The 19,032-nt window shown below is 40.5% G+C and overlaps 1 protein-coding gene across 1 annotated transcript in view; it reads right to left on the bottom strand.

Annotated features, from left to right (window-relative positions):
- TTC13 (tetratricopeptide repeat domain 13) overlaps window positions 1-18,855 on the bottom strand; it is a 74,304-nt gene extending 55,449 nt beyond the window's left edge. The window contains exons 1-4 of the mRNA XM_065400656.1: window positions 18,621-18,855; window positions 13,881-13,975; window positions 5,702-5,777; window positions 1,376-1,446 (exon numbers count right to left, since the gene is read on the bottom strand). Of these exons, the coding sequence (XP_065256728.1) occupies window positions 1,376-1,446; window positions 5,702-5,777; window positions 13,881-13,975; window positions 18,621-18,855 (477 nt within the window). The remainder of the gene's footprint in view (window positions 1-1,375; window positions 1,447-5,701; window positions 5,778-13,880; window positions 13,976-18,620) is intronic.
- Window positions 18,856-19,032: the final 177 nt, after the last annotated feature.

Raw genomic sequence — 19,032 nt, 5'->3', positions numbered from 1 at the left:
CCCCAGTTTGAAAACCTCTGTTCTAGAGCCTGCAGGAGCAAGAGGCTCTGGGCAGGGGGAGGGAGGCAGGCAAGGAGCCCTGGGCTGATCCATGCCATGGGTTCCTCCAGGAATGGAGCCAGCCAGGTCCTGCTACTGCCCTGGGTGGGAGCTGCCCCCTCCCCCGGGTGGCAGCTGCCCCCTCCCCCGGGTGGCCTGGTCCACACCTAAAACTTAGGTTGATCTAGCTACGTCACTCAGGGGTGTGAAAAATTTTGCACCCCGAGCACCATAGCTAGGTCAACCTAACTCCCAGTTGACAAAAGGACTTCAGCCACCATCTCTCAGAGAGGCGCATTACCTACATAGATGAAAACCCTTCTGTTGATGTGGAAGCTGTCTACACTACAGAGGCATAGCTGCAGTGCCACAGCTGTGTCACTGTAGCAGCTGTAGTGCAAACATACCCTCAGTGTACATATAAACACATATGCCATTAGAAAGAGTTAAAAAAAAACATATAGCAGGATGCTATTACATTACAATGCAGAACTTTTTAATGGCATTTTATAGCCTACCGCTGATGTATTTTATATCTGTATTGTCTTAAAAAGCAGGCCTATGCTTCAGTCAATTAGACCATCTTATCCATAAGGATACATATTTATAAATCAAGTGTGACTAAGCTATGGTACCCTTTTAAAAAAATTGTCAGCCTGCCATTAAACAATCTGAATGATAAAATAATATGGATTCCACTCCATCCAATCAGAAAAAGAATTTATGCTAGAGAATAAATAACATTTTGCTTAAATATTACAGCAGCCAAGTTCTTAACTGAGAACCCAGTATTAACCTGGGATGGAGTCTGGTTTATAACAACATGGAGCTCCCATAATGCCAGTGCCACATATGAGGTTATTCTTCCAGTAAGTTACTGGCAATATGTTAATTATAACCAAGAATGTAGTAAAAAAAAAATCTCAATCTAATACACTAAGAAGTGCTAATCAAGTGAACTTTTAGGAAACTGAACTGTGCAAAATAAAGTATGTTTTTTGTCCTTTTGTAGCTATTCCTTCTAAAACAATTAAGTAAGTTGGCTTACATTTTACTAGTTTATTAGGAGACTGGGGTAATGAGATTTTTTTAAAACCACATTTATCCATTGTATTCATTTTCACATCTGATAACAGAATCTCTCCAATTTAAGTCCTGGGACTTATTAAGAGTTAAGTATTTTATCTGCTTTGTCAGCCTCAAATGCTATAATGGTTCTAAGATAGAATTTTATAACAATCTGTATTTTATACAAACCAATTTCCTCAGTGATTGATTTCAAGGTTCATCATCTTTAAGTTTAAAATTACAAAACTAGAACAAGCGAACAGTTTACCTGTAGCATTGTTGAAAAATGTCTTATTGCTTCATCATATAGGCCGCTGCCAATCAACACGTAGGCAATTGCTGGCAAAGCAAGTTTACAAACATTAAAATAAAAACAACATAAATAACATGTCAAATTTTCAAATATTCAAAAATTTGGTCACATTTAACAAAATGTAAACTAAGTATCTTACTGTAAATCACTTAGCATAAGGGGATTCCAATCCCAAATATAGCCACTAGATGCTATCATAGTTATAGGCAGGGCTAGTTGCCTAGAAGCCAGAGGGACATGCCGGTTGCTTCCGGGAGCTACACGGAGCCAGGGCATGTAGGGAGCCTACCTTAGCCCCGCTCCGCTGCCACTGGACTTCTAGCGGCCTATTAAAATCTCCCGGATTGCTTTCAATAGCCACCGGGAGATCAATGCAGATTCTGGTAGACTCCTGGCCAATCCGGGATGGTTGGCAACCCTAGGTTGGGGGCAGAGAAGAGAAACTAGGACTGGCTGAGCAACGATAGCTGGAGTGTAAGACGGAGGGGAGGCTGGTACTGACTGGACAAGGACGATGGGAGCCGTTGAGGGAACAGGGAGGGCGAAATACAGATCAGATGAGGAGCCAGAAGAGACTGGGACTGGCTGGACAAAGACTGAGACTAGGAACCAGCATCAGGGGAATGGGAGATGAGCTGACAATGAACTGGGGTGCAGAAGGAGAACTGGGACTGGTTAGGGCAAGGGTATGCAATAGGCAGAATGGGGGCCAAATCAGGACCGCCAGATGCTTTTGAATAGACTGAAATGTTTTTTGTTGTTGTTTTTTTTACTTATTATTATCATTGTTATTATTTTTGTATTATTTTCTCTGGAGTCTGGACCTTGACTATACCTTGACAAAAAATAATTGATTGTCCTGGGGTTAGGGAAAGAGTCTGGGACAAGGAGCTAGGAGACTAGGACTGATATAACCTTAATTCTGTCATTTCCTAACTTTAGAGTGCTTGACTTTGAAACCTTAACATTCCAGCAAGCGAGTAAGTAATATAAATAACAGGATGGTATTGTGGTTAAAGCACAGTATAGGGAGTCAGTAGACCTGGGTTCTATTCCGCCTCTGACACAGGTTTATTATGTATAATAGGGAAGTCACTTAGGGATTATTTTTGAAAGGTTCAGAGTGCCTGCTCCACAAATGTAGATGTGGGTACTCAGAACATCTGAAAATCAGGCACCTAGCCTTCCTATTTCAGTTTCCTTATGTGTAAAATTTTCTCCATATCATAAAAGATATTGTGAGGCTAAATTTATTAGTGATCATAGAACAGTTTGAAATCCTCAGATGGTAGACATTATTACACATGGATTAGTTGAATTTTTGCTTATTATTAAGTGTTGATATGGTCAGTACAGAATAAGACACAAAGACAGACCCTGTGCTACAGAGCTTGGAGTCTAGAAGATACACCCACATTGGGAGACACAAATGATGATGATGATGATAGGTTAGAAAGTAGAGGGCTTTTGTTGTGGCTTTTCCTAATCCTGTCTTCTGCACTTATATAATGTTGGGCCATTTGGACAATGTTATTTTTCTTTTTGAAGAACAATACCTGCCCTCCACAGCTTACGGTCTGGTATAAAAAAAGTAGTCCACAGCATTTCAACTGCAAATACTTAACTAAAAAAATACTTCACATGAGAGGCTACTGTGTTTTTTTCACTTGTTTACTCAACAGTGGTATGTCATGTTTCTTGGAGAAGATTGCAAAACTTCTTAGAATGGTTTAGATAACTTACCTTTTATAGTTATATTGGAGAAAAAGTCTGAACCAATGGCAGTATTTATGTTGCAAGTGTCAGAGATGAAATTTTATACATTTATGATAAAACACTTTTAGTAGGTCTTCTAAATAGGTCTGGCAGCAAGCTCTTCAATAAAGTTTAAGAGCCAAAACCTGCTCTTGGATACACAGATGCAACTTCTACTGAAGATAATGGGAACTGCATGTGCCCATCAAATTGCAGAATTTGGCTGTAGTAGCCTAAGATACAAGTTTGTTTGTTTGTTCAGAACATCTTATAACTGCAGAGATTAAGACAGCTAAAGTTATCAGAAACTTTTTTGTGTGTGTGTTAGTTTACCTTCACAGCTGTATTGCTAAAAGGAGTTACCAAGGCTTTATTTTTCAAGCATCAGAAGAGTTATTAGTAGAAACTCAACATGTTAAGTTTATTTTAGGATGCAGTACTTGGTGGAGAGGTATGGCAGACATAGGCTTTCAGTAAAATATTTGTTTTTGGTGACAGCCCAGCTAAGTTTGTCAGAGGAGGAGTCAGAAAAAGATAGTAGGAATTCAGGCTACTTCTCAATTTCTAAATAACCCTTTAGTAAGCAAGATGAAAGCAATAGTTTTGTTAAACTCATTTTTCTAACATGTTCATCTATCACCATGACATAAATACCTAGAATATGTAGTATATTTTTCAGTGAGTTTAGTGTTTGTGAAAGGTGCTGGATATATATCCCTAGGGAACAATGACCCATTTATCCACAGAACAGGTAGAGATTGAGTACAGATTTGCCCATGCCAAAAGTTCCCAACCGACTTGGAGGGATCATTTCTAGGGACAAGAGAACCATTCTTCAGCCTATTCAACCCTTGGCATCTCAGCTGAGATTGCCAACAAAGGTGCTAATTAACAGCAATCGCGATGTTTTTCTGTCATGAAGAACCTGGCTTTTGCAAAGCAAACACATTCAGGTGGCATTGTTGCAAGCCATTGCTGATGTAAAGGAAAGAAAAAAATACACATACAGGTGGACAGTGCTGTCATTGTGCAGAGACATTTCTTAATTTTGTCCGGGGAATTGGTTTAGGAGAGGGCCTAGCCCAACCTGCACCACTATTAACATGTCTGCACTGGGCAGGGTGAAGTGTTTGTTTATCCTGCGTAGGGATATGCCTTTGTATATATACAAAAATCTTCACTATGCATACACCACATGAGAATCAGTCAGGAGGTGAGGCTGCACACAGTATTGCTGCAGTATGAGGAGTGAAAGGGACCCAATGGCAACCAGAAAGGCTCCTTGGATTTTCTTCATTTGTCCTTCTTCTCTGCCAAATTCTTAAATCTACTTCATTAGCCATCATTCATATGGTATCACAATCATTCCCAAGGTAATAAACTATTGTCACATAAAGGCAAACTGATAACTGAATACACTAGTTCTGTGGGAAAGAGAAGGATTGGGGAAAGGAGCAAAACAGTGAAAAGACACTGCCTAGAATGTTGTAGCGATATGAGCAGCCCACGCTTTGAGGAGTCCCCTCACAATTCACATTTCTTCCCCTAAGGTTTACTAGAGCAGGAGAAGCACAAATAGAAGGACCTAGGCTCAGAAAAATGCCAGACGTCTAGGAAACTCCTAAGAAGACACTCCCGAAAAGATCTACCTGAAGGAGAAGTAGGGCAGGTAGGATGACAGGCCATGGAGCCAAACATGGGAATGGGGTTCCTTTGACATTGCTACCTGGGCTCCCATGTGGCAAATGCTGAACCACTGGAGGGGCTGAAGCTTTACTGCTAGACTAAGGAAGTCTCCAACCTTCCTCAAAATTCTCCCGAGAACTTTCCCCCTACCAGACAGAGACCAAGCTGAAGCGAGGAGAGAGAAAATGGCAAACAATTAAAAAAAACAAAAACATATTAAAAAAAAAAAAAAAAAAAAACTCAGCAGCACAGGTTTCCCTCAGATACCTGTTTAGAAGACATCTGCCTCTCAGCACAGAAGCAGAAGGCTGTAGAGCAACGTCACAGCAGTTCACCAGGTGCACTTCTAGAGGGTGCCAACAAGTAGACTGCAAAGAGAAAGAAATCCGCAAGAACCTCCCACCCGCCTATCAGACTTAGAAAAGGTAGGAAAAACAGCAGTTCCAAGCTCCATGGAGCAGCAAGTTCACTTGAGAGAAAGCTTCTCTCAAACATCCAGAAAATCTTCAGTTATCAGCCATGACAGGAAAGAGAGAGTAGAAAGAGTTCATGAGTGTTTAACAGGGTTTGGGAAAATATTTTCTTCACATTTGCATGACCAAATGAATGGTGAAATTTCCCACTGTGCAGAGTAGAAAGAAGTACTATGGGGAAAAAAGGTACATGATGTTCTTTCCACATAATTAAAAACAAAAGGCTGAAATTTTATTGCGCAGGAGTGATAAAAGTGATCCTAAAGCATCCATCAGAATTACCAACTATAAATTTTACAGTTTCAAAACACTGTGCCTCTGAGTGGCATCTAGAACCACCCCCATAAACCTTATATAATTATCTTACCCAAATCTTCATTTGTGTTGTCATTATCAGTGGCAAATGGGAATCGCTTTTGTTCCGCAAGTGACTTTGCTTGGCTCTGTAAAACATTATGGTTTTAACGTTTAGCTGACAATAGCAAAAAAACAAATTCTACAAAATCAGAATTTAGCATTGGACAATTTAAGGCTTAAATCCTTAAAAGAACATCTGACATCAAAGTAACTACTACTATTAAAGCAAAATCCATGATATAACAAAACTGAAGAAAGGCACTAAAATTTATTCCTAACCTTTTGTGAGGGGATAAACTGCTTTTCAGATGTCACTGCTATCCTCTGATACTACAGCCAACTTAACATACTAGATGAAAGTATATACACCTAGGACAACCAAAAAATATAAAACAATGTCCTTACTATAGTATACATCCCATTTTAACTTGAATTATGGAAATGTCCCTAAGCAATGTATTACATAGTGGGAGGGAAGTTTTACCCTTTGTCCAGTGAGAAGAAAGAGTGAAGGACTATAAAACAAATACGTTAGAAAATAGACCCAATAATAAAGGACAGAAGTTTCATTAAGATTTTTTTTTAAATCTGGCATTGTTAATCTCTTCACTACTACATGCCTTTACAATTAAAACATATATACTGGAATTATAGAGAAAGTAGGGACCACAAAAGCCAACTTGCCTGGAAAAATCTCTTTCCAGAAAATGTATCTGCAGAACAGGATAATATGAAAATGAAGTGTACCTGGAGATGTCCAAACAAGTATAAACCCCATTGATTCATACAGAGAACGCCCACTGATTCCTTGAGTCTTGCCTAGAACTCCCATTGCAGTTTAGGGCCACAAAGATGCTTTTCTCAAACCGTGATGCAAACATACCTCTTATGGATCAAGTTTAAATGAAGGATGTGATGTTTGGGCTAGTAATCTTTACTAATTTAATTCAAGTACATTTTGAAGTGGTTTAGTTCCTTTTTTGTCAAAGCTGTAGAGAAGAAAGAGGGCTCCAAATGATCTAAAGATCTTGTACCAGATCCTTGCCGGAGTAAACTGGCATAACTGAGTGTCAATAAGTTAAGTCAATTTACATCAGCTGTGGATCTGGTCCCATGTTTTTTCCCCCAAATGTAGATCATAGAAGTTATTAGATCGCTTCGTTAATATGTCAGCTACCTCATTATTTAGGAGTTGTACATATTGTATCTCTCGCACACAATTCAGAGCAACACATGTCTAGTCAATGGGTCATGTCTGGCCACCTTGAAAACAGAAATGGTAAATGACAGAACACTGCTGACTGAACTGTTGCAACATGGACCCAGAGTAGGATCTCGCTGCAGATATATCAGAATCCTTTATTTTGAGATGGATTATGTCCATTGTCATGTAATAACTGATTGCATTTACAAAAAGAACTAGACAATTGCTACCAAATAAACAAAAAGGATGGATCTCCAAAGTTACCAACTCTCTACTTGCTATCTTTAAATGTCTATTATTAAAGTCTTTGCCTCTCTGCCCACAAAAACCGTATACATCAAGGAGTCCCAACTCTTGCCAGCATCAAGATATGCTCACATTATGCCAGTTGCCAGAACTTCAAGGATAAGTCTGCCATGTTTTGCCACAACGTAAGTATACAGTGCAGCAAACACCACACAAAACAACTGAAGGCATTGAAATGGACTATAGGAGCAAAATTGTAGCCAGAAGTAGCTGAACAACCAATCCAAAAGACTTTGTACTACTGTCTCCAATTTTTCTTGTTGAAGTCAATGCAGCTAAATCTTTGGCTGAGAGAAATTTAAGGCATATTAATTCTAAAAGAATCAAAGAAACGTGGACAACATTTTTAGTACCAAAAGCAAATCCCATTGTACAGAGGGAACACAATCCTGAAGCTCTTGATCAGTCAGTCTGACTTTTTTGGTCTGTCCTGCATGCTTGTACAGCACCTAGCACAATGGGGTCTGATCCTGACTGGGGCCTTTGGGCATTACCACAAGATTAATGTTTTATTTATTTGTAACCACATTTACATTGATAAATTTTAAAACTTACAACTAAAAAAAAATAATGATGAATTTAACCAAAGTTGGGTGAAAGATTTTTGCTACTGAAGTCAATGCTACCCAAATTTAGATTACTGCTCATCTAAATTATTCTAAGGGAAGTATCAAACTGCATGCACTCAAGAATTTAAATATAACAGCTCATTTGATAAAGGCTTTCCAAAAGTGAGTTATGTCAAGAAGCAAGCGAAAGACAGGTCTTCAGTTTTCTTCTTCTGCTTTAGATGTCCCTCTCTCACCCATGTCTTCAACTTCATTCCTGTTTTTTCCTCCCCAGCAAAAGGCTTCAGCCTTGTTCTTGTCCCCTTCAAGACAAGCATAGAATTGTTACATTAAAAAGTTTCACTCCATAGTGCATCTGAGTAATGGGCACTAATGGATAAGGCTGCAATTCTGTCATGCAGGTCGCGGAAGTCACAGATTCCGTGACTTTCCGCGACCTCTGTGACTTTCGCAGCTGCAAGGAGCGGTGCGGCTGATCCCGGGGCCAGCCGGCAGTCCCAGGGCAGCTGGCTCTGGGGAGCCCCCGAGCAGCGGTCCTGCCAGCTGCACCGACCACTGCTCAGGCAGCTCGGGGTGGCTGGCCCCAGGGAGCGCCTGAGCAGCGGTCCCAGGAGCAGCCCTGAGGAGGGTCCGAGCAGCGGTCCCGCGGGCAGTCTCGGGGCAAGCTGCACCGGTCGCTGCTCGGGCGGCTGGCCCGGTGGAAGCACCCGAGCAGCAGTCCCAGGGGCGGCCCCGGGGAGCACCCAAGCTGCGGTCCCCAGGGCCTCGGAGCAGGGGTGGCTGGGGCCCCAGAGCAGCAGTGCCCAGGGCTCCAGGAGCTGCTAAGTTTTAGTCAGGGGTATTTATATAGTAAAAATCATGGACAGGTCACAGGCCGTGAATGTTTGTTTATTGCCTGTAACCGGTCCATGACCTTTACTAAAAATACCTGTGACTAAATCTTAGCCTTACTAATGGAATGATCCACACCCTAGAACAAACATTGCCTAAACTGCACAAGAGAGCCACTGCCCAATACATGCTAGAGCCATAGTTCTGGCTGGAAGAAAAACCTTTTCCAGAAACTGTTAGCATTCTTCAAATGCCAATACATACCGGTTATGTTTGGTAAAAAAAAAAAAAAAAAAAAAAAAAAAAAAAAAAAAAAAATCTTCAGGGAAAAGCAAATCAATAGTGACCAATATTTAATTGGGGTTTTATTGACAGGAATATCAGTTTCTTTATTACTATGCAATAAATCCTAATTATGATTTCCCTATCCACTGAGACTGGCATTTCTTATTGAAAAGGCTATAATTCTCATATAGTCTCCATATTATTGTTTCAGTTTCTGGAATCTGATGCCTCAATTATGATGGGATAGGCATGGTTTCTTTGTTATACAAGATTGGAATGAACAACAGGATCAAGTGTAATAATATTTCAATTGTTGTCTCAACTAGGAAATTAGAGTTACACTAAACACCCTGATACAGTTAGAAATCCAAACGGATGGTAATCATTTTTGGATTTCACTACTATGTTTAAGGTACATTTACAAAAGAATACTTTGCAGGGCTAGAGTGTCAATGGTAGTTACAAGGTATTAGTGAATGAACTAAAAGGTTTTGTTCATAGAAAATCTATCATACAAGATCTTGTAGTTCACATCTGTAGATTAATCTTTTAAAATCTGTTATTAAAATTAAGATATGAATAATCATGACCTGCTTCCTCCGTACTGCACATATTTCTAATGCACCTTTCACCATATGTCTAGGTACCAGATATACATCTGACATGAAATGTTTTTGGAACTAGCATTCTGCTCAAGCTTTCAAGTGGAAAATAAATTTCAATCAAAAGGAACTTGTATGACTTGATATAGGGGCAAATCACAGGAGCTGGTGGTGACACCAACGAGCTGGGATATAGAGTTTGTATCAGTGAAGTCAGAAAAAAATTCCCAGCTGTGATAACAGAATGGTGTTTCCACTTTAATTTTCCTGGGCAATTTAAATTAACAGGGTCCAGGATTAGAGAGATTAGCTGTAGAGTAAGTATGAAATTAAAGAATTAAGAGTTATTTTAAATTTGGTTTTCCCTAGGTCTAGCCTGTTTGTACATATACTAATCACATACTTATGAATATTTTGTTACAATATTAGGTGTAATGATTGCTTATTTTTTAGGCTGTAAGACATGTTTAGAGCAATTGTATAAAATACCATTTGGCCTTAAAGGAATTTATGATTAAATTAGTACTTGGTGGTCTCTCATATTAATAATCTCAAATATTATTGACAAATTCCATCATTAGCTTGTTTTTATTCACTTGGGATATGGGAAAATAAGGTGCTTTATCCAATACTTTCCAGGGAACTGGATGGATGAAACTGTAAGAACAGCACTGATTTCTTCAATATTTTTTGTTCTATATTTCAGAAAGATTATGGTCTTGAACTACAGGGAAATTTATAGACGTGTAAGTATATTTCATTAGTATGGAGTGAACACCCTGGAATCACTAGGTCAATCAGGAGATTTGGCCAAATAAATAACTGCTGTGGTGACAGAACAAAAAATTAAGACTGAGAACTGCAATGGCCGATTTGCACTACATAGGAGAGTTAGGCTTTTTTTGTTTTTAAATTACCCCAACAGTGATTGCTTCCAACTGGGATAGTCTTCTCAGAGTGCATGTTTACACAGGCTATGACCAATTATTTTTTTAAACAGTTTCCCCTGCAAACACACACACCATGAATCTCTCTCTCGCTGACATACAACAGAAATAAGAGATTCCACAAAGTCAGTGACCATTATACAGCACTGAGATCATATATCCTGTAAAACTACTGTGATCTTTAATAAAATAAGTTGGGTAGCCAGCATTATTGTTATAAAACACTGATTTTTTTTTTATCTTGAAGCTGTCCCTTCAGAATTCTCTATGCAATGATAGTAGATGATGACAAAATGTGATGTAGAGTGACTGAATTGATTAGGAGACAGGTAATGGGATATAAAACTTCTTCCTTTTACATCACCAGTTCATAGTGGCCATTCTGTAGTAACTTAAATTAGTTACTGATAGAGTCCTACATTAAATGCTCTTGTGGTGTCAGACCAGGTCCTGGCACCTTTGGCAGTCTCAGAAGTAGAAGATTCATTATGAAGAGCGTGCACTAATCTATCACTTCCAGAGGCAGCATTTCTTGAAAGGAGTTGAGACATACTAACAGAGTGCAAATAAGCTGTGTGCACGGGCCTGGTGGTAGCATTAGTTCCATGGGTAGAAGTCCTAAGTATCCAAAGATGTCAATCTACTATCTTTCATGAGCACTTTTCTTGTGTAGTGTATTGATCCAAGAGCAGGTGGCCATAGCAGCAAACAATTTGTACAAATTCCCTCTACATAGCCAAATTGAACTAATTTGTAGTGCAGGATGAATATGAAATTAAAGAATTTAAAATTAGCTTAAGTTTGGTTAAGAAAATATATGTGTTATAAAGACAGGCCCTGACTAGCAAGTAGAAGGAAGACCTTGAAAATAATGAGTTATAAGGCCAGAAGGAATGAGCTAGTCTTTGAACCAGACATCCTCCCTATCTAATATGATACAGGGAAGTTTCTAAAAAGAAGGCCTCTGACCAACAGGTGTGACTTCACATGGTTTTAAATAAGACAAAAGGAATCGGTCTTAAAAGGAGCCAACATAAACTTTCCCACCCCACATACCAGTGTTATCTTAAAAGTAAAGGTTTCAGAGTAGCAGTCTTGTTAGTCTGTATCCGCAAAAAGAACGAGGAGTACTCGTGGCACCTTAGAGACTACCAAATTTATTTGAGCATAAGCTTTCTTGTTAGTCTCTAAGGTGCCACAAGTACTTCTCATTCTTTTTTCTTAAAAGTAAAGCATATGTGGACCCAGCTGCAACGGAAAAAATGTTGGTCAGCAAGGAGGAGGAGAGGAAAGGCCTTGGGAAGAAAATCTTATTTGGATTAAGACTGGAATGAAGGGTGAATTGTCTCAAATTGCCAATTATTGACTTCCTCTATAAAACAAGGACATCATTTGTTTGTTAAAGGGTATAAAAAGAGTTATGTGTGACGGGTTGGACCCCTTGGGAAGCCACCTGATGTGCTGAGATACCACTGAGTCTACCTGTTCTGCCAGCATGGGTCCCCTTTAACCTGTCTTGCTGAGCCAGGCTCTTAAAACCTCCTCTAACACACACACAGGCAGGGCTACACCCAGCTGCAGATCGGTTCTGGGAAGATTCAGCTTAAGAGACTTGCTCCAGCACTCAGATGTCCACCTTCCTTGGAGTAAGAAGCAACAGAGGGTCCTGTGGCACCTTTAAGACTAACAGAAGTATTGGGAGCATAAGCTTTCGTGGGTAAGAACCTCACTTCTTCAGATGCAAGTAATGGAAATCTTCAGAGAGCTCACTGAAGATTACTTGCATCTGAAGAAGTGAGGTTCTTACCCACGAAAGCTTATGCTCCCAATACTTCTGTTAGTCTTAAAGGTGCCACAGGACCCTCTGTTGCTTTTTACAGATTCAGACTAACACGGCTACCCCTCTGATACTTGACTTCCTTGGAGTGCGGACCCAAAGAGATATTATGAAATTGCTGCCCCCCCCCCCCGAATGTGGAGAGAAGTATGCACACTTCTCCCCACCCCACCCCAGTTAGAAATTACAGAAACTAGGTTTAATAATAAACAAAATAAATTGTATTAACTATAAAAGGCAGGATTTTAAGTGGTAAAAGGGGAAACAAACAGAACAAAGCAAATTACTAAGTAAATAAAATCAAACATGCAAACTAAGCTAGTTTCACTAAAGAAATTGGTTACAGATAGTATCAGGGGGTAGCCGTGTTAGTCTGTATCTACAAAAACAACAAGGAGTCTGGTGGCACCTTAAAGACTAACAGATTTATTTGGGCATAAGCTTTCGTGTGATGCATCCGAAGAAGAGAGGTTTTTACTCACGAAAGCTTATGCCCAAATAAATCTGTTAGTCTTTAAGGTGCCACCAGACTCCTTGTTGGTTACAGATAGTATTTCTCACCCTAGATATTGTTGCAGGCAGTTTGCAAAGTTTCTGTGGTTCAGAGTTCCAGTTATATTCCTTTTTAGACTGGACCCCAGTCTCAGTCTGGACTCCCCATCTTGCTTTCCCTTTTGCAGTCTTTCTTCTTGGGCAGACAGGCCAGGGAGAGGAGTCCCGTCTGCCTTCCTCCGCACCCTTACATAGGATTTACATAAGGCGGGAATCCTTTGTTTCCCAAACTTGACCCCCGACCCCCTTCCCTTACAGTGGAAAGTTACAAGTCGTCCCAGGTAATGTTTAGTATCAAGTGACAAGACCACCTGACTCTGTAGTATCACAGCCTCCATGAGTCAGTGGCAGTATGGAGTGTCCACAGGAAGGCCAAGCCTTTTCACAGCTCATTGTCCTTGCTGATGGGCCATCCGCCCTGTCTGTCTTTTCCATTGTTGCACCTGAAGTGTTAGCAGTGGGCGTCACCCAAAGTAGCATAGTAGGAATACAGATACATAGTCAATATTCCTAACTTCAGATACAGAAATGATACAGGCATACAAATTGGATAATCGCATTCAGTAAATCATAACCTTTCCAATGATATCTCACATGAGCCATCTGGCATAAAGTATATCTCAGTTATGTCATATTCATATGATAAGCAGATTTTCATAAAGAATATGGAATGACACATCACATTATGAATCTGAGGTTTCTTTGTTAGACCCTACTTGATCATGTTGGAGCACACCACAATGAGATGGTTTTCCCTTGGTCAAGTCTATTTAGTAAGTATACTGATCATATGCTTATGAATACTTTGTTACTGTATTGGGTGAACTGACTGCTTATTTTTAAACTGTTAGGCATGTTCAGAGCAATGCTAGAAAATGCCATTTGGCCTTTGGACATGAATTTTTGGTAAAATTAGTGTCTTATGGTCTCTCCCATAATATTAATAATTTATAATATTAATAATTCCGACATCTAGTAAATTGATACACAAACCCATTTATCTCACATCTACAATTAGCATTCTTATTGTACATAATTAAACAGTATACAGCATACCAGAATTTTTTCAGTATTAAGAGAAAGCAGAGATTCACAGGATGAAGACCCTCTTAGTTCACAGTCTGATTCATGGAAGTGCAAAAGTGGTGAATCTGCAAAAACAAATATTTGAATTATCTCTGGATAGTCTACTTGAACTGTTATACTTAAGCAGGGTATAAATGTACCAGATCATGCAAATGCCATGTTTCCTCATGCCAACCGCACCTTTTAAAAATTCCTCTACAGGGCAGTCCCATAGAGCAGGATTGTTCATATGTTCCATACATCATGTTTGTTCCAGGGGTGATGGCAAGAAGTGCAGTAGCTGACGTGAACCTTGTTATACTATTTCTGCCTATGGAGCTGACCAAAATTTGTGTGCAAGAGTAGTAGCACAGAGAAGCTGGATGGGGAGAAAACCAGGAGATGAGGAAGGGGTGGGGGGGAATGTGAGGAGGAGGAAGTGTGAAAGTGATTGGGAAAAGCAGTGCATGTCAGTTTGAGACTATTTGGTCCCTCATTCCTTGAGCCAGCACATTCAGGTCCTAGGCATAATCACTGGATGGGTCTACGTCCAGCCTTCAGATGGAGGAAAGGTGGCTGGTATGCTGGCCAGCAAATAGTGGGGTAAAGACTGGAAAGGGATAGATGAGAAAGATTAAGGAGACAAGAGTAGAAAGAATGGTAAAAATAAGGGACGGGACATAAACACATGAAAAAGTAGCAGTTAAGATATTACATGAAAGGCACTATAGAAAGTCTAACATGAATAAAAATCCAAATATGGGATACACCCAGAAAGAGTGTGTAAATGGGGTGGGGAGGTGGGGGAGAGCAAAGGGAAGAAAAAAAATAATACATTGCGTAATTGTAGAAATCAAAATAGAATCTGAGCCATTACAGAGTTTAATGACTACAGTTAACTGGACTGACAGATACAAGAAACTGAAATAAAAATCATCTTCTTCAATATTTCAAACTGGTGAAGGCAAAAGACTTCTACCACATGTGCAAGAAACAAAATTAACCCTTTGCTTATCTACTGCAAATAGCAAAGTTTTAACAAACATTTATCAGTGGAAAGGCAAAAAACTCTGTAAGAGCCTTCTTGTTTCAATTTTGTTAAGCTGTTGCTCCTCCTCTTTACTATTGTAGGAAACATCTTACTTGTGTATCCTGATTATAAAACCCAAACAAAAATGGTATAACCAGGTAATTCAGAGAGAGATCAACAGAACAAAAAGCAACACAGTCTATTTATAAAATACAAGTTGGAACAGCAACTAAAAATTAGTCACTGCAAGTAGAAAATGAAGTTATGGTTCTAAATGAACCATAAACGAAACTTGGTGGGATGATTCTCATAACAGGAATTATACTGTTTGAGGAGCCCAAGATTCACAGATTTTAAGACCAGAAGGGACTACAATGATCACCTAGTGTGACCTTCTGCCTAATGCATGATATAAAGTTTCATCCAGTAATTCCTGCAACATGCCTAATCTGCATAAAGAATCAAGGTGGAGGGGTGGAGTGCAGTGCCATTACATCAGAAGTATTTACTATGCCAGTGAGCTACAATTCAACTACTAAGTGTTTAATGATTAAGTTCTTTGCGTAAGGATACAAGGAAAAAATTAGAGTGGACTATCTGTTACAAATCACAGGATAGAGAGGACATTTAAAAAGAAATCCTGGACCAATTTACAAGATTCTCAAAACTCTTAAGATTAAATCTATTTATGGAGGGATTTCACTACCCATAAATCTTTAGGTTAATAAATACTGTCAAACTTGCATCAAATTGTTTCCTAGGTTACGCAGAAGACAACTTTATGAACCACAAAGTAGAGAATCCAACCAAAGGAGAAGCCATACTGGATCTACAATATAGACAGGAACTGACTGAGAGCATGACAGCAGTAGGGAAGTTTGAGAAAACCAAATCCTCTTAGCCAAAAGGAGAGTTTTTCCAATTACTGATTCATTTAACCAGAACTGAAAGATTTGTAAACAGCTGAGAATGGATTGGTGTGCCACTGGTTTTAAAACTAGCACAGATATTGTTTCATAGTTAAATCAATAAGGAGTCGCTGTATGATCAATGCAGTCATAAGGAGGAAGAAAAACTTTCAACTTAATGTTAACGTACCTGATATTATTAGTTCAACTAATCATGAACTACCATTTTACATGTTTTATTTTGCATAGCATCTTTCATACAAGCTGTATCCCAACCAGTACATCGAAATTTTCATTTTCCAACCATCTCTCCATTGGAGAATCCTAACTCAGCCTGTCATACAAGTACCTATTTCATTATAAACGTAAGAAACAGCAGGTCACTGGAATGGATAAGCTATGTTATATTTATTAGGATGCAACCTGTAAACATATAAAAGTACCAGACCTGCTTCGCCTGCAGGCTACATGGAACAAACAAACAGTGCTAAGAATTTTGTGTTTTATACTCTTTGAAGCGGGGACCAATTTTGTATTGTGTTTTTACAGCACCTAGCAAAATGGGGACATGGTCCCTGACTAAGGCTCCTAAGTGCTACAGTAATACAAACAACTAACCCAGGGGTAGGCAACCTATGGCACCTGTGTCAAAGGCAGCATGCAAGCTGATTTTCAGTGGCTCTCACACTGCCCAGGTCCTGGCCACCGGTCTGGGGGGGGCTCTGCATTTTAATTTAATTTTAAATGAAGCTTCTTAAACATTTTGAAACCTTATTTACTTTACATACAACAATAGTTTAGTTATATATTATAGACTTATAGAAAGAGACCTTCTAAAAAGGTTAAAATGTATTACTGGCACGCGAAACCATAAATTAGAGTGAATAAATGAAGACTCGGCACACCACTTCTGAAAGGTTGCTGAGCCCTGAACTAACCATTTCCATTTGCTATAAGGTGGATGCTTTACATAAACAATTTAAAGGGCAGCAGTCTTAAGAGCAGAGCCAAATATATTTCCATATCCAAATATATATATTTGCACATAAAGACAACAATATTTTTTCACAAGTCTTTGCTAAACTTGTTTTAAACTTCTCTAAATAGCCTTAGCAGGATATGCCAGTACACACAGCACAAAATAACAACACTGGAAACTATGGAAGTCACAAGCTAGAGTTACATAAATAAATCTGGCAGTTTCTCTACTACATTGGATTTTGTTTTTTTCTATTTTTCATCTTTCTATATTCATTTGGTTTTGTTCACATGTAGTGCCTGTAAGTGATGTGCATTATATCTAAGTCACAAAGGATGAACAAATACACGCTTATGATCAAATGTCATACTGAATGTCCTACAAAGACTTAAGTGTATGCAGAACTTTAGTCCCACTGATGGCTTCTCATGTGAGTAAAGTTATGCACATGCTTAAACCTTTGCAAGATTAGGGTCTAAATTAAGCAGATTCTTTATTAACAAACAAAACAAATAGAACCAGTGAAACATTAACTTTACCAGCAAGACAACTTTTTTTTAAAAAAACTGAATCCTATTCAACACACTAACAAATAAGGAGCTGGCAAGTCTCCATACCACCAAATACACAATTCAGGCTTGCACAGGCTCTGTATTTGCACTTTGCAAACCTGCCAGCTCTCTTTTCATTCATTTTGGATTAGAACCAACAACATCAGTCAAGAGGACTCACACTTTCTGTTGGCCTTTTGAAAACTGAAAACTTTTTTCTTCATGTTAGCTTATTGCAACAGCCAAAGTCATGATTTGGTACCATCATTGATAATTTTTAATGTACTATACAACTCTAAAGTGTTTGTCAGGAATACGGTTTATACAAAAGATGCTGTAACAATAAGTTACGTTGAATATTTAAATCTTGATTATCTGAAGCTAAGTTATTCAAAAAACAGGGCTATATCACCAGCATTTCTTATAATTAAAGGACCAGAGCCTACAAATTTCTTCATGTTCATGGACTTGTACCCAAATTAAGCCCTGCGATGTTTGCCCATGCAAAGCAGCTGAGAGGACCTGAGCCAAAATTCTCTCTTCTATCTGAAATTGATCAGTGTCCCTATGACAAGAGATCAATCTGTGCTTTGTTTTTCCTGTTTTACTTTCAGTCACCTCCAGGGTCATCCGAGCCCCACAAAGCACAGAAAAGAAGTGAAATTCACTAGAAATGCCTCTATCACTCACACCCCTTCCTTCTCCAAGATACAGTCAAAGGAGGGGAGAAGTCCACATCATCCCACTGCCTTCAGGTGACAGGTACCTAACGAAGGTATTGACCATTCACCTCACCTCAGAGGCTTGCCAGGCTCATGGCACCGCGGAGACAGGGGGATGGCAGAGAGACCAAGGCTGGCCAAGCAAAACAGGGCAAACCCACTGCTCGTAGGGTAAGTAGCTATGGGACCCATCACGGGGCAGGGAGAAAGGACCCCGCGGCGGAAGGCAGCAAGGAATGACTGGCGGCCACCACCTCACGAGAGCCGCGGACAAGGAAGGACACGCCGCGCGCACCCTACGCGCACTCATGCCCCAGGACACGCCGCGCGCGCGCCTCCCCCCCGCCACGCCCGGTAACACACCGCGCGCCTCCCACGCGCACTCACGCCCGGTGACACGCCGCCCCTACATAGAGGGGTCCCAGGACAAGGGGGAACCTCTTCCATGCACCACTCCTTGCCGCCGCCTCCGCTGGCCCTTGCCCGGCGGCTCCCCCAGCAGGCAGCGGGGCAGGACGTGGCGCTGCCCGACCCGACTTACCGCACTCGGCCGAGTATTGTTCCCCCCAGTCCGGCGCCTGGGGGCAGCCCCCAGCCTGGCCCTGCCGCTGCTGCCGGTGCAGCTCCTGCTTGAGCAACGACAGGGCCGGGTACTGCTCGGTCAGGGCCAGCGCCGCCCGGGCCGCCCCTAGCAGCACGAGCAGCCCCAGCGCAACGGCGCCCCAACAACAGCGGCAGCAGGTCCCGGTGGCAGATGCCATCTTCTCAGCGCGCATGCGTGCGCCTCCCCCTTTACATGTTCAAGGTGGTTCCTTTCTGCCGCGCCCCCCACAGCGACAGGTGGGGGAAGCTGCGGTCTCGCTCCCTCATGGGACTTGTAGTTTTCGGCCGTTGCATCCCCTGAACGAGCACAGTCTGGAAACTACAACTCCCATGATGCACTGCGCGGCGTC

Source organism: Emys orbicularis, chromosome 3 (genome assembly GCF_028017835.1).
Source record: "Emys orbicularis isolate rEmyOrb1 chromosome 3, rEmyOrb1.hap1, whole genome shotgun sequence".
NCBI classification, from domain to species: domain Eukaryota; kingdom Metazoa; phylum Chordata; order Testudines; family Emydidae; genus Emys; species Emys orbicularis.
The sequence above is the reverse complement of the archived record's forward strand: the minus strand, read 5'-3'. Positions and strand labels throughout refer to the sequence as shown.